General features: G+C 41.8%; 1 protein-coding gene across 1 annotated transcript in view; it reads right to left on the bottom strand.

Moving 5' to 3' along the window:
* The window catches only part of FHIP1A (FHF complex subunit HOOK interacting protein 1A), a 245,077-nt gene that overhangs the window by 54,001 nt on the left and 175,587 nt on the right, over positions 1 to 15,489 (bottom strand). Inside the window, exons 5-6 of the mRNA XM_049632271.1 lie at positions 14,499 to 14,657; positions 12,390 to 12,476 (exon numbers count right to left, since the gene is read on the bottom strand). Coding sequence (XP_049488228.1) covers positions 12,390 to 12,476; positions 14,499 to 14,657 — 246 coding nt within the window. The remainder of the gene's footprint in view (positions 1 to 12,389; positions 12,477 to 14,498; positions 14,658 to 15,489) is intronic.

Raw genomic sequence — 15,489 nt, 5'->3', positions numbered from 1 at the left:
GGGGGGGGGGGGGGGGGGGGGGGGGGGGGGGGGGGGGGGGCAGGATAATATTCCAGAGTCTTTAGTGATTGGACACCTTAGGTCCAAAATGTAGAGAATGGGTTTTAAAAAGCAAATTACTGAAGTGTATAAGCAGAAATATGAAATGGAGAGACCAAAATATTATCCCATTACAGTTATTTATACGGCACACCCCAGAGCTGGAGCCTAGTTTGGAGCTCCATCACTCAAGGGAAATTGTAAAAGATTTAGCAAAGAAACACCAAATTTCAAATATAAAATCTCAAAATTCCAGGGCCGAGATGGCATCCTAATTCCATGTTTTTGATTCCTTCTTTCTTCCAATTTCCCACTGAAAGGAATGACCTGATCGGTGAAGTTTTACAGCATTACTGGAACCAGACATAAAACTTCAAGGTGTTTTTCATCAGGAAGTAATGCAGACGACAGCAGAGTAACGTGCTGGGCATCCAGAAACGCAACAGGAAGTCTGCCAGAAGGGCAGGCAGGAGGCCTGTCTCTGTACTCTGGCCACTCCAGAACCCTCTCCACCATCTCCCAGACTAGAGATGCGTAAAGAAGGGTGGACAGAAGAAACGGAGTGAAGTGACAGTTAAGTGACAGGCTGCTCTGCCCACTCCTCCCTGGAGACTAAAAACAGTATGACCTCAGAGGTCAGTGCACACCTCCTGTAAACTCAGCATCCAATTATAGCTCTTTAACATTTATTACTGGTGATAATTTGAAGATGGTATTTAATTTCTCTTAAAACCTTCAGTCACAAGTTCCCCTGAGCATAAAAGTCAAAAACATTCCTAGCCAGTGAGAGCCCAATTAGACTCTAAAGGGGTCCCAGCCCACCTAACCCACAGACACACTAAGAGCAAATGGGTGACTCACGAGTGTGGCTGCTCCCAGCCTCTCAAAATTTCCATCTTCTCCAGTCCCCAAAAAACTTCCATCCATCAACCTAAGTCAATAAGCCATGAATTATTGAGCTCACAGGATACAGATCATGAATATGTATGTGTGTGTTTAGGAGACAAGATTGTAAAACAAATGGGCTCCACCGTGGTTTATAGGAAGCCAGCCACACGTGCCTTTAAGGAAATGGCTGAAATTATTCTACCCATGTATATTGTTCAAGCATGTAGCACACAAGAGATGATGGTAAATTGGGTTTTCTGGTAGATTTTTTTACTTCTTTTCCAAGCATCCTTGTACGGAATAACTTGCTGAATGAAACACAGCTGGCTGCTCTTCACAAAAACCAAAGGTACAGGCTTTCTTTGAGGTCAGTTATTACTGCTAATGTCTGTGAGCTGCCTGCAAAGAAGCGGGGTATGTAATTATTTTTCCTTCTCTCTCTCCCTTCCTTCAGCACACTCCCCTGTCAAGGTCTCCTGTCAATTTCCTAACGGTCTCCAAATAAAGGAGACAAAATAACCCACAGAACAGAAGAACATGCTAGTCTACAAGACACTTGACCAAAATAATACGACTGAGCCTGGGATGCTACTCGCGCACCCTTTCTCCTCCAAATGCCTTGCCAGTCCCCTCTTTCTAACCCCGCCATGGCCAGGGCAAGCACTAACGCCATCTTTGGCTGCTACTGCCAGCAGTCTGCCAGTCTCCCGCCAGCCCAGGAGGCCTAAACGACACACCTGCACAGAGATTCTTCCAAGCTAGTGACAAAGTCAACCAGCCTGCCTCACTTCCGTTTTTATCTGCTACTCCCCAGCCTGATCACCGCATTCAAAAAACGACCAGCACCAACAACAAAGGGTCTTGATAATCCCCTTACTAGGCCTCTCTACCTAGGGACTTCCTTCCAGTATTACCACCATCTTCAAACATTTAGGGATCACCTAACGAATACAGGACACCATGCTGCCTCCTACAGTACAGGTTAGCAACCTTTTCCTGTAAAGGGCCAGAGAGTAAATATCGTAGGCTTTGTGAGTCACATACAGGCTCTGTCATATACTCCTTTCTTAAAAAAACACTAATTGAGGGGTGATGGGGTGGCTCAGTCGGTTAAGCATGAACTCTTGATTTGGGCTCAGGTCATGATCTCACGGTTTGCGAGTTCAAGCCCCACGTGGGGCTCCGCGCTGACAGCACGGAGCCTGCTTGAGATTCTCTCTCTCCCTCTCTCTCCCTGGCCCCCCACTCCACTTGCTGACTCTCTCTCAAAAAAAATAAATAAACATTTTTAAAAAACAATATTTGAGAAAGGTAAAAAACACTCTTTTAAAAAGAAATTTTGGTAAAACACACATAATATAAAATGTGCTATCCTAACCATGTTTAAGCGGACAGGTCAGTAAAGTACATTCTCACTGTTGTGCAATATATCTCTAGAGCTCTTTCATCTTGCAAAACTGAAACTTCTATACTCAATAAACTCCATGTTCCCCCAGGCTCCCCACAAAGACCGTTCTACCTTCTGACTCTATGAATTTGACTACTATGTGGAACCATACAGCATTTGTCTTTTTGTGACTCATTTATTTCACTTGGCATGCTGTCCTCAGGGCCCATGTATGTTGAGGCCTGTATCAAAACTTCCTTTCCTTCTAAGGCTGAATAATACTCCATTGTAGGTTTATACCATATTTTGTTCACCCGTTTATCTGTAGATGAATGTAAAAGCATTCTTAACTCACAGGATATACAAAAACAGGCCACAGTCTATTAGATTTGGCCCATAGATCATAGTTTTCCAAGCCCCGCTCTGGAGGCATAAAAGAGCATTACAACACGGAGGTCGTAGGGCTTTCTCAGTCCATGGCACCTTCAGTGCATCAGTAATTTTTTCACAGCACCTCTAGGCCAAAAGAAATACCCAACCATCCCATTTATTCAGTATTTCAGTCCAAACAACTTAACATGTACTTAAGTCCTAACAACTTACCTCCTGTTGGGCACTCAAACCTCGGAATCAGACTGGACAATACCAACCTCATTCCACATTCCACAATGATTTTCATGTGATACTTGATTTTTATGTACAGCACCCACCAAAAACTCAGTTTTGCAAAAGCACAATCATATTGAAAGGAATGTATACTTAATACCGAAACTCAGCAATTCCAAGCCAGTAATTCATGTGGTATCTGACAGACGTCACTGTACTTCCTTCATAAATTTAGAGTATTTCACCGAGACCTGGCACACTGTTTAGGAACTGCAGGTGATAGGATGGAGGCGGGGAAACAGAGTCAAATGCCAAGAATACATCAAACAATTGAAAGGAGAATAGGCTCATGGATAAAAGATTGACGCAGACACTAAGCTACAGATTCTAGAAAAGGGAGATGCCTGGAACCCACAAAGTCAGGGAAAGCCACAGGCAGGAGTGGGACTTCAGCTGGTCCTTGAAGAGACAGTAAGACCTGACAAGAGAAGAGGAAGAAAGAGAAAATTCCAAGCAAAGGAAATAGGCTAAGTATAGGAGAGGTTCTGAAACAAGAAGGAGGATGGCCTGGAGTGGGGGGTGAGGGGGCACGGCGCAAGGTGTGGACTGAGGAGACGGAGGGAAATGGAGCCATTTCAGGTTTCAGAGGGAGGGTAATGGCTTTAAAGATATGTTTAGAAAGCTTAACCCAGCCATATGTGTGAGGCAACCTGAGGAAAGAAGTTGCAGCAACAAGACGTGTGAGCAGACACTAACCCTGGTCAAGGCACATGGAGACAAGACCTAAAGTGCCCATGTTGGGAGAAGAAACAAAAGGATCACACAAAAGAACCTTATGAAGAAAGGTTAACAAAGGGGGTAGTAAGAGAAAAGGTTCAAGAACAACCAGGCATCTAGGCCAGGTAACTAGGAAATAAACGACGTGCAGAGGAGGAGCTAAACTGGACTGGGGCGAAAGCTACGAGTTTGGCTTCTGATATTCTAAATTTGAGGAACAACACAGCAGGTCGCTTAGGCAAAAATATCCAGCCAGCGGTGGAGGATTTTCAGGCCATCTGTGTAGTTGATTGTGGGGGTAGGGGTTGATCAGCAGAAGACCAAGCCCCACGCATGCCCATTATTTAGAGAAGGAAAGGGGAAAGTTAAGTCTGTGCGGCCAACAGACTACAGGAGAACCAGGAGAGTCCACGGGGTGGACATCAAAGGGGAAAGGAGGTTACTAGGGAGTCAGAAGTCTTGGATTTGTTAATAAAGCAATTTTTTCAAATCCCAATAATTTTAAACAAAAGTTTAAGTGCACTTAATGATCCAGCAAGGGGAAAGCTGGCAGGCGTACATAAAAAAGAAAAGCAGTCATCTCTTTCAGTAGTTTGAAAGGGTTTTATGGGTAGCAAGAGGAATAATATCTTCTCTTTAGGATCCTTCTTCCTTGTATCCCTATTTTCTTCAGCCCTTCCCTTCTCCTGAGTCCCCTTTCTTTCTGTTTTCTTTCAGTTCACCCCCACACATCCCAAAACGCCAACCACACCTACTGCCGTATCTTGTCACCGCCAGACGGGTCCTGAGCCCGATCTCCCAACCCCCTCTGCACTGAAACTGCTCACTATGGATGCAAATGCTCACCTGCCCTGGGAGTCAGACCAGGGTCTTTGCTCAGTCCTCATTCTCCCTGTCGCCTTGTGTACACCACAGCGCTCCGGTACGCCCCAAGCCCGGACTCCCGCTGGAGCTCGCTTCCTGAACGTCCTTCCCCACCTGCTCACCTGCAAGGTTCACCCCCAGGTCACTCACGTCACTCTCTCCCTAACTACTCCACCTTCTGTGTCCACCCCACACCTTCCCCCACCTGCCTTCTCTGGGACAGCACTTATGTTAGTCCATCTTGCTTCACATTCGTGGTTAACATGTCAGGATCCTAGGTCCCAGATTATAAACCCCATGGAGACAAGAAGGTTTTCAGGCAACTTCATTTCCCCATAGGGTCTGGTACAGACCTTTGCTTCTGGTGCACAATCACTAAGTGGTCTTAGAACAAACAATATTATCCTCTGACTGCATAGGAGATGGCAGAAATTTGTCCTGGAATAACTATGATAGCACCTTTGCACATAACGGCAGGTGATTCTCAGAATGCTCTCATGTTTGCTCTCCATTCCCTGCAAGGAGGAAAGAGGAGTTTGCTGTTCCCACTGTGCAGCTGAGGAAACAGACTCAGAGAGGCTAAAAACTTTGCACAAGGTCACACAGCAGTAAATTTGAGAGCCAGGACTAGAATTCAGATCTTCTGATTCACGGTCTAGTACTCTTTCAGCGCACACCCTGCTTCTGTCTGTGCTTTAGGTAATTTTTCGTTGTTTATTCATATCTGGTATATCGTTAGCATATCTGCCTGTCGCATTAAAGTCTAACTATGATTTCAGGTTCCAGAGAACAAGGATCAATACATAGAAACAGGCAGTAACTATAAACTATGACAAGTGGACTTCTGTGTTTCTAGAAATTTTTAAACCACATTTTACTTAAGCACTAAATCCAAATACACTCTACAGTTGTCTGTTCCTACAATCGACACTCTAAAGTGCTGATACTAGTAAATACGTGTGCTGAATCACCTCTATTCGCCTCTCCATATCTGCTCTCCATCTTTTCCGCCATGCTCTGAGCCCCAGATGACCCGTATGGACCACTTTCTTTCCACAGTTCCCTTGCTATCTGGTTTCCATTTGGGTTCACTCAAAGGGAGTCCAGCAGGAGACCAGAGGGAAGGAGGAGAATGAAATTGGCTATTTCTTCCCTTGCCTCCCTCTCTGAGGCACTGACTCAGATTGGCTGTGACCCACACCTGAAGTTTCTGGTTCTATTCAGGTGGCCCTCTCCACACACCTCTCTCTGACACTTTACAAACACATTCAGTCCTAGGGATGGTAACCATGGTCAACTTGCCCACAAATTCTTTGACATTCCTACTATCAAAAGGTGGGGTCTATGTCCTTTCCCCCTCAAAAGGGGTGGACTCTGACTTCTATGAATAATAATAAAATATGCCAGGAGTAATACTGTTTCAGTTTCCAGACTGACAGCTTCTACTTCCTGTCTCTTGAGCCCCCAGCAAACAAAAAGGAATCCATCTATCTGCAGTTGCCATGTTGAGACAAAGCCCAAGCCAGCCCTGTGAAGAAACTGTGTGGGATGAGGGAAAGAGGGAGAGGGAGAAGGGGGCTGAAGAGAGAGAGAGAAACCCATCGTTCCAATCAGCCCCAAGATATTCAGGCCCCAGCCACCGTACTCATCCCAGCTGAGGTCCCAGATATCAAAGAGATGAGCCATCCCCACTGTGCCCAGCCTGAATTCCTGAACCAAAGAGTCGTGCTTTACACTAATACATGGTTGCTTCAGGTCACTAAGTTAGGGAGAATTTATTACATAGGAGTAGATCACTGAAACACCATACTCTTGTAACCAGTCCCCCCACTGCCCAATTTGAGTGCCATCTTTTCTTTCTGGACCCTGACTGACAAAATACGTATGACAGCCATTAGGGTCATATTGTAATCACACTGCAGACTTCTCTTCTCCTAGGAAAATGGTAGAACCGCACCTCCCTCTGAGATGTGGCCTGGTGACTTGCTTCGCTTCAGACAACAAAATGTGAACGGAAATGACATGGGTCAAGATAAGAGCTTCCAGATAAGAGCTTCAAGAGCCAGTGGACCATTTACTGTGTTCTCTTCCTCTCACATTATGTTCCCAGCTATCAGTTCCAGATGGACCCCCACCTTGGGTCCCTGAGTTAGAAGAACATGGAGGAACGCTAGCTGCAAACTGCCCACCCCACACCCCAAGATGGACAAGTAGTGTGAACAAATAATATTTGTTTTTTTCAGCCCCTGAGATGTTGGCGTCATTTGTGACTGCAGCATACTCATCATGGCCAACATAGTACACTCCTTCGTCAAGTGAATCCTGACCAAAGCAAACCCTTGCCAGTGGAGACCATTTGAACTCCTGAGTATTCTGTACACAAGGAAGCAAGTATATAGGTCCATCGCTTTCAATCTATAATCAGGAAAGCATGGAAATCAGTCAACCATTTGGAAACATGGGAACCCACCTCTTAGACTTCCATCTACAAGGAGTGAAAGAGACCAAGGGTCCCTGCTACTACACTCAGAAGTCCTTGCCACATATCCCACAGGCGGCCCCCACAGTGACTGAGTGCAGCAGGGACACCAGGCAGACCTGTCCCTGGGAGACACAGGCCTCCTCTGATGGGCCTCCTCAGACTGCACAACACTGAAGGACACTCCCAGCCAACCTCCCTCTCTCTACTTCACTTGGGGTCAGATTTGCACTGAGGTCCGACAACTCCCAGCCTTCCCCACCTTGCTGCCTATTTTCTCTCTCACAAGCATTTCCCCTAATAAAATCCTTGCACGTTTAATCCTGTCTTGGCATCTGCTTCTCTGAGAACACACAGACTAATACAACTACACCAATGAATATTCAGCCTTGAAAATTTAGTTTTAATAAATTAAATATACAAGAGAACTACTCTTGCTGGTTAAGGGCTGCCTAAAGTCATAAATAACCAGTTTTGTACAACACAGTGTCTAGATCAAACTAATTCCTAAATCATCCATATTAACATGGTATCATTTTCTCTAGTATGGCTTTTACAAAGTACGATTTTAAACCTATCTCCAAAAATTGATCCTTTCCTAAATGTCCAAAACAGGCTTCCAATCCCTTATTCAAAATCCTGGAGACCATACATACATTGGAACTCAAACTTTTTATAGTTTAGAAAAGTAAATTTGCAGGGTGCCTGGGTGGTTCAGTCGGTTAGGTGTCCGACTTCGGCTCAGATCATGATCTCGCGGTCCGTGGGTTCAAGCCCCGCATCAGGCTCTGTGCTGACAGCTCAGAGCGGGAGCCTCCTTCATATTCTGTGTCTTCCCCTCTCTCTGTCCCTCCCCGCTTGCACTCCGTCTGTCTGTCTCTCTCTCTCTCTCTCAAAAATAAATAAACATTACAAAAATTGTTTTTTAAGAAAAGTAAATTTGCCGTATTTGACTAACCCAGCGGATCTGAGGCAGCACCTTATATAACCAAATATATTAGTATTACTTCCACAGAACATACACATGTTAACACAAGTGGAATAAAAACAAATAGTCTCAAGATAGTTCAGGGGAGGGTTTACCACCAAATGAGTTCAGCAAAGGTTAGGTTGTGCTGCCACATGAATTATTTAAAAAAAAAAAAAAAGGTTTTCCAAGCTTTTTGAATTTCTGACTTGAGGATAAGAGATTATGGATGAGTATATCCACACTACAGAAAACTATGCAGCCCTGTGAAAAAAATCAAATATGCCTCTGCGCGAACACAAATATGCCTTTGCACTAACAGGCCACAGTGTTGGATGGAGAAAGCACCTAATGGAACAACTTGCAAAGGCAACTTTACATTGTGCACATACTGACTTGGGAGAGGGATGGTAGAGGCGACCTTCGCCTGTCAAGCAGCAGCACCCCACCTCTCATTACCCGCAGTCCTTCATGATGACCTCATCTCTGGTTAGGAAATGCCACAGAAATAGTTTATGAGAATTGATTGTGATGTAGGAATATTTTTAACTATGAATTTATTTGTATTATTTATGAGACAGAGAGAATGAGTTCACCTCTGCAAACTGCCTATGTGGATGGGATGGGCAGTAACTAAAATACTATGCATAACTTGGGAGCTGAGATAGTACACCATGGAAATTTATTGAGGATACTAAATTGGGCTCCTCTCCCAGGGCAAGGGACACAAAACATGAAAAAACATACACTGGAGCCTCTACAGTAGACCTGAGACTTCCAGCTATCCTTTCCCATATCAAAGGAGAGGCCACAGGCTATTGGAGGTGAGTGTTCCCCCAGGAACTCCTCTAGAAACACCCCATTCTGGACTTCCTCATCTGCCTCGGGGGCTCCTGTCCTGCCACTCATGAGAGGCACCTTACTTCATCAACCACTGAGGCAGCCAACAGTCAGGGGAGAGATTGTTTACCCTCCTGCCTTGCCCTGCTTCCTTCCTAAACCTTTTCATTCTAAATGATAAAAAACCACAAAGAAGAAAATATTGGAAAGCAAGAAGAAAAATTAATTAGGAAGGAAATATTCTCCCTGGTCTCTAAATAGCCCTGGGAGAAACTGTCTGTAATGGATAAAAGTTAGGGAATTTTAGTTAGGGGGTGGAAATTCAAATCTAATATAGTAACCTTCACTTTGCATTTTATTTATTCAGTAGTGACGGTATTGTTTTTTATCACAATAAGGATGTATTCCTGACTTCATGATTTTAAAAAACCTCATATTTTAATTACAGGCATAATAGAGGGCAATATTAATTAATATACACAAAGTGCTATTAGTATTCTCTTTGCATGGCACCTTAACAAACATCCTTCCGTTTGGGCAGTGTTTATTCAGCCTCCCGAGTCCAAGGCTCTGACCTTGGCATAGAAGATACACCAGTGAACAAAGCAGGTCTGAACCTTACCCACAAGAAGCAGGCAAACCACTGTGGAGACAGCCATTAAACAAGCTATTGCACATTTAATGATTTGATTCCACTTCTGGTAAGTGCTATGAAGGAGTAGTACAGAGTGACCAGTGAGGTCCCTGTAACAGTCTCTGAGGTGGATCTCATTCTCAATTATGGATAAAGAGTTATCATTAATATTTGTAACATTAAGGTATGATAATTATAATAATTTAAAATATCCTGAACAAATAATCATGATAATTATCACTATTATAATAATGACTTGGGAAATTATTTTATATCAACTGGTCAATGAGGAAAAGCATGGGAATAAATGAGGAAGAAAGTCTAAATGTGTGAGAGAGTATAATTACTGCCAAAGAATTTCAATAGCAGCGTTGTATTCCTTCAGAGAGGAAAATGTCTCCATGTAGAGGCTTAGAGACCTTCAATACAAGACATCCACCCCACCTCCAGGACAGCAAGGTACTAAAAGAAGGACAACCTGGAAACAAACATGAGCTTTGTATTTTCCAAAGATATATCCTGTATTTTCCAAGACAGATTTCATTTTGAACACTTGGTCCCTTTGTGCCCATTAACCACTAAACCAATCTGGGAATATCAATATTTTGAGGTTGAAACCACATCCAAGATGACCTCCTGAACCTAGAAGTAGCACAAAAGTCCCAGTCAGACCAAAAACACTGTTTTGCAAAATAGTGCAGCACTAAATGGTAAAAGAGGAACATTTTCTATCAAACCTGTTGCTCTAAACTAGAAACCCCATTACCATGGCTTCAAAGCTGCCATAATAAGGTATTCTTCAATTCTGTAAAATGAGAGCCCATGGAAATGGTACTTTCAGATGTAGAAACCTGGGCATCCCATCAACACATGTGATAAGTTGTTTCTTGCTTATCTCCCCACATGCACTGGCAACTCTAGTAACTCCACAAAGATTCTATGAACTAAATACTCTATGTGTCTCTTTACTCAGTGAAGAAAAACTCCTTGTAATTAGAATTCTAGGTGCATGGGTGTCTCCGGACAGCTCACAATGGAAAAGATACCAGTTGATTTATTATATGAAATGAGTGCATCGTAAGGAATTCAGAGTGGTGTTAATGGGACAGCCAATCTTTGCTGGGACCTTAAGTTGCTTCGCTTTAATTTTTGCTGTCACACAATTGTTATAATAAAAAATTACGTTCTATTAAGGAGATGACAAATCTATGACACTTGTGCTACCACTGCCCCTTTCCCCACCACAGTAAACCTTTCACTCTCTAGAATAGACTTGGCCTCAGAGGACAGCTTAACGGAGAGTTCCAAGTAGCTACTCCCCATGAACTGAAGGAAACGCAAGAGTCAGAGTCATTTGCTAATCCTCACATAGACTATCTTACTTAACATTCACAATGCTGGGTTCTATGACACCAGCTGGATTCCATCAGACTTAAACTGTTGCCATTGTTAAGACCTATCTTTGGCACAAAAACAGACACATAGCCCAATGGAATAGAATAGAAACCCCAGAATTAGACCCATAAAAGTACGGCCAACTAATCTTTGACAAAGCAGGAAATAATATCCAATGGAAAAAAGACAGTCTCTTTAACAAATGGTGCTGGGAGAACTGGACAGCAACATGCAGAAGGATGAAACTAGACCACTTTCTTACACCATTCACAAAAATAAACTCAAAATGGATAAAGGACCTGAATGTGAGGCAGGAAACCATCAAAACCCTAGAGGAGAAAGCAGAAAAAAACCTCTCTGACCTCAGCCGCAGCAGTTTCTTACTTGACACATCCCCAAGGGCAAGGGAATTAAAAGCAAAACTGGACTATCGGGACCTCATGAAGATAAAAAGCTTCTGCACTGCAAAGGAAACAGTCAACAAAACTAAAAGGCAACCAACAGAATGGGAAAAGATATTCGCAAATGACATATCAGACAAAGGGCTAGTATCCAAAATCTATAAAGAGCTCACCACACTCCACACCCGAAAAACAAATATTCCAGTGAAGAAATGGGCAGAAAACATGAATAGACACTTCTCTAAAGAAGACATCCAGATGGCCAACAGGCACATGAAATGATGCTCAACGTTGCTCCTCATCAGGGAAATACAAATCAAAACCACACTCAGATATCACCTCATGCCAGTCAGAGTGGCTAAAATGAACAAATCAGGAGACTATAGATGCTGGAGAGGATATGGAGAAACGGGAACCCTCTTGCACTGTTGGTGGGAATGCAAACTGGTGCAGCCGCTCTGGAAAACAGTGTGGAGGTTCCTCAAAAAATTAAAAATAGATCTACCCTATGACCCAGCAATAGCGCTGCTAGGAATTTACCCAAGGGATACGGGAGTACTGAGGCATAGGGGCACTTGTACCCCAATGTTTATAGCAGCATTTTCAACAATACTCAAATTATGGAAAGAGCCTAAATGTCCATCAACTGATGAATGGATAAAGAAATTGTAGTTTATATACACAATGGAGTACTACGCGGCAATGAGAAAGAATGAAATATGGCCTTTTGTAGCAAAGGCCTTTTGTGGGTGGAACTGGAGAGTATTATGCTAAGTGAGACTCTTAAAAACTGAGAACAAACTGAGGGTTGATGGGGGTGGGAGGGAGGGGAGGGTGGGTGATGGGTATTGAGGAGGGCATCTGTTGGGATGAGCTCTGGGTGTTGTATGGAAACCTATTTGACAATAAATTTCATATTTAAAAAAAATAATAATTAAAAAATTAAAAATTAAAAAATTTTTAAAAAGACCTATCTTTGATATTGCTGAGGAATGTGAATGGAATGAGAAGAAAAATGAAGCTAAGGTCACTATCAAGTCAATTACACTGTTCACCTTCCTCAATTTCCACCAGTTGTACCATAAACAGACAAGATTACATTAGCCACTGACCTTATGGAGCGCAGGAGCCAAGACCGGTACCAAGAACCCATTGTAAATATAATTAACAAGCTGATTGCGAATCAAGGGGTGAGCCACCTAAGAGAGAAACAGGTAGTCATGAAAAAGACAAAGAGTTTAATCTTTAGGTCTTCTTAAAATCACACATTTCTGTGAACATCCTACATTAAAAAAGGAAATTCATATTTTGGCCATTTATTCCATGATTAAAAAGTAATTCAGACTTCAAACCACTACGTAATTTTTTTCAGATGGTTTATTCCAGTATAAACAGCTTGGACTTTCAAATTTTAAAATTGGTAACTTTAGGGGTGCCTGTGTGGCTCAGTCACTTAAGCATTTGACTCTTGATTTTTGGCTCAGATCATGATTTCAAGGTTCATGGGATCGAGTCCTATGTTGGGCTCTGCACTGACAGCACAGAGCCTGCTTGGGATTCTCTCTCCCTCTCTCTCTGGCCCCCCACCCCATTCACACTCTCTCTCTCAAAATAAATAAATAAACTTCTGAAATAATTGATAATTTCAAGTTTCTACTTGAAAACAGATAGTGGATTGAATATGTATAAGAACACATAAATTAAAATTAACAAACTGTAAAGTATATTTTTGACCCATAACTTCACCTATGTCCCATCTCAACTTCTGACTAATTAAAAAAAAGAGTATAACTACTAGAGTGGACAATTCAATACATTTATTTTTCTAGCAGAAAGAATTCATGTTAATGATGAATTTTCTGACATTTATACTGAGGGGAAGGCATGTAGAAAATCTTTTCATAAAAAATAAGATACTGTTCAAAAGTTGAAAACATTACCAGAGGTACAACTCTTCCTATGTTTGATTTTTAAAATATATTTAGCATGGATAACACTTTACTAATATCTTTTATGAGTAATCTTTTCAGTAATACCTCCAAACAAAAAAATCTTAAAACTATATGGCCTCAATTTCAAAATATAGCATGAAATATATCATTTCTCTGTCTTTAACCATGCCTGTTAGCTTTTACTTCTCTTTCTTAAAAAAAAATAATAATAATAATAAAATCAAACAATAAAGTGAAAAGCAATTTCTAGGGAAGTAAAGCTAGATCTTTAAATTACTGATAATCTCTCTCTGTGTGTACATTTGGGAAGGAACTAATAGTTTCATCTTTTTTATTTCCACACACTTCTGCAAGAAATGTTGATAGACTGTAATATTAAAGGGGAAAAAAAAAACCCTGAAGATGTAATCCATTTATCTTATATATAAATAAAACTTCCTTTGACTTAGCAATAAAAATGAGATAGGAACTAAAGTAATTTACTTTCATTTTCTTCCAGAAGCTATTTCTTTATTTGGTAGATAAACAGATTATAACTAACATTTTTCACCTTATAATCAACATAAGGAAAACTTGATTTCTTAATAAATCCAATATGAAGGTAATATTTGTATTGTATAGAAAGAAAACATTTTTTATGAAAAACCACTACATCCTTAAATATATATAAAATCTGATTTTTATTGAAAGCAGTAACAAGAAATCTGAAGGTAAAAATCTAATCAAGGAGCCAAATATACTAGAGTTCAGTGGTTGTTTTTTCCCCGAAGCAGACCAATTTCAAAGCATAGATTTAATTTGTGTTGCTAAGAAGATGCTTAACTTCTTCTAAATTCAATTGGGATAACAATATTCTTTATGTAGCATGCACCATTAAGCAAAATAAAGTGTTTTCCTTTGTATACTCCCAAGAAGACCTTGAAGTAAGAGTAGTATAATTTGGTGTACTTAGAAGCCTAAAAATATCTATTTAATGAGTGAAGCATTGAACTTATTGTTGATGGTTAAGTGGATAATCAAAACAGAATTAACACTTTTTATAAGGAAGATAAAGAAAACCTACTTATTTTCTTCTCAATTAAAACTTCCCCCAAACCTATAAAGTAACATTTTTGTTCATTCAAGGACATTCAGTATGCTTAAAATAAAGCAGCAATATTCCATAAACATTAAAATTTTAAAAAGGAATGCTGATGAACTATCTTCCGCAGTGCTTGTATCCTGAATGCACCAGCACAAAGGGCTCCTCTACTGTGCTCCAGTACCCACCTGTATGACGGCATTACAAAACTCCAGGGAGTTCATGAACTGAACGAGAGCAGGGAGTAGGAGCCAGTCGTCCTTCAGAAGGCAGTGCCATTCCTCACCTTTCTCTTCAAGCTTTGTAGGCAGGGAGGAATAGAGACCACTGAGCCCGGTTGCAAGTACCTGTGTTCAGACATAAAAATAAGCTCTTTTCCAAAGTTCTTAGCTTGTAACTCATAGCTGCCTGGTGATGCCAATGCCACTTGTCCATAGACAACACTCTAAGCACCGAGGCTATTCAAATACTCAAAAATATCAGCTAGCTAGGAAGGACTCAACAGGTGAAGGGTTCAACTCCAGCCGAGGACACAGCAGCACCAGAGGGATTTGGCTGACACATGCACGGTTAATACAGGCTGCTTATCTCTCATGTGCCAGGCATACACTAAGCTGGGGGTACAGGGAGTGGAGGGAGACACATGCGGAGATGAAGAAAACATGAGTCTGCCCGCGAGGTGTTTGGGAGAGAGGCGGATCCATATACAACGCATTACAGTTCAACACACTGAGTTCAAATCCAGAGAAAGACTAAGGCAATCCAGGACAGAAGATCGCACAGGTAAGAACCATGAGTAACCTTATGAGAAAGATTCGTGCAGACGTATTAAAGGTCATGACCAATACGCACATGTTTACAGTTTAGAAAGCACCTTAATCTGATCTCCACAAATTATAGCAAGAAGTGGAGGTCATGGGCCAGTGAGATGTGATGATGATCAGCTAAGGTGGGTCTAAGCTGAAGCATCAGCAATAAGAGAAGAGAGGAGGAAATAGAGCTGAGTATCATGTGTCAGGTGGCTGTGAGAGTGTACTAGGTAGGCCTCTATCAACCCAGTAGTAATCCAAAGGTCACAGGGTTTATTTACATCCTCTCTCAGTGCTAACATGAAACTTTCAGCATTTGGGCTTAGTCAGTGAGGGTGAATGAGAACTCAAATTTGTCAGGTTATCCAGC

This window comes from Panthera uncia, chromosome B1 (genome assembly GCF_023721935.1).
Source record: "Panthera uncia isolate 11264 chromosome B1, Puncia_PCG_1.0, whole genome shotgun sequence".
Lineage (NCBI taxonomy): Eukaryota > Metazoa > Chordata > Mammalia > Carnivora > Felidae > Panthera > Panthera uncia.
Note: the sequence above shows the minus strand (reverse complement) of the source record. Positions and strands in the feature narration are given on the sequence as shown.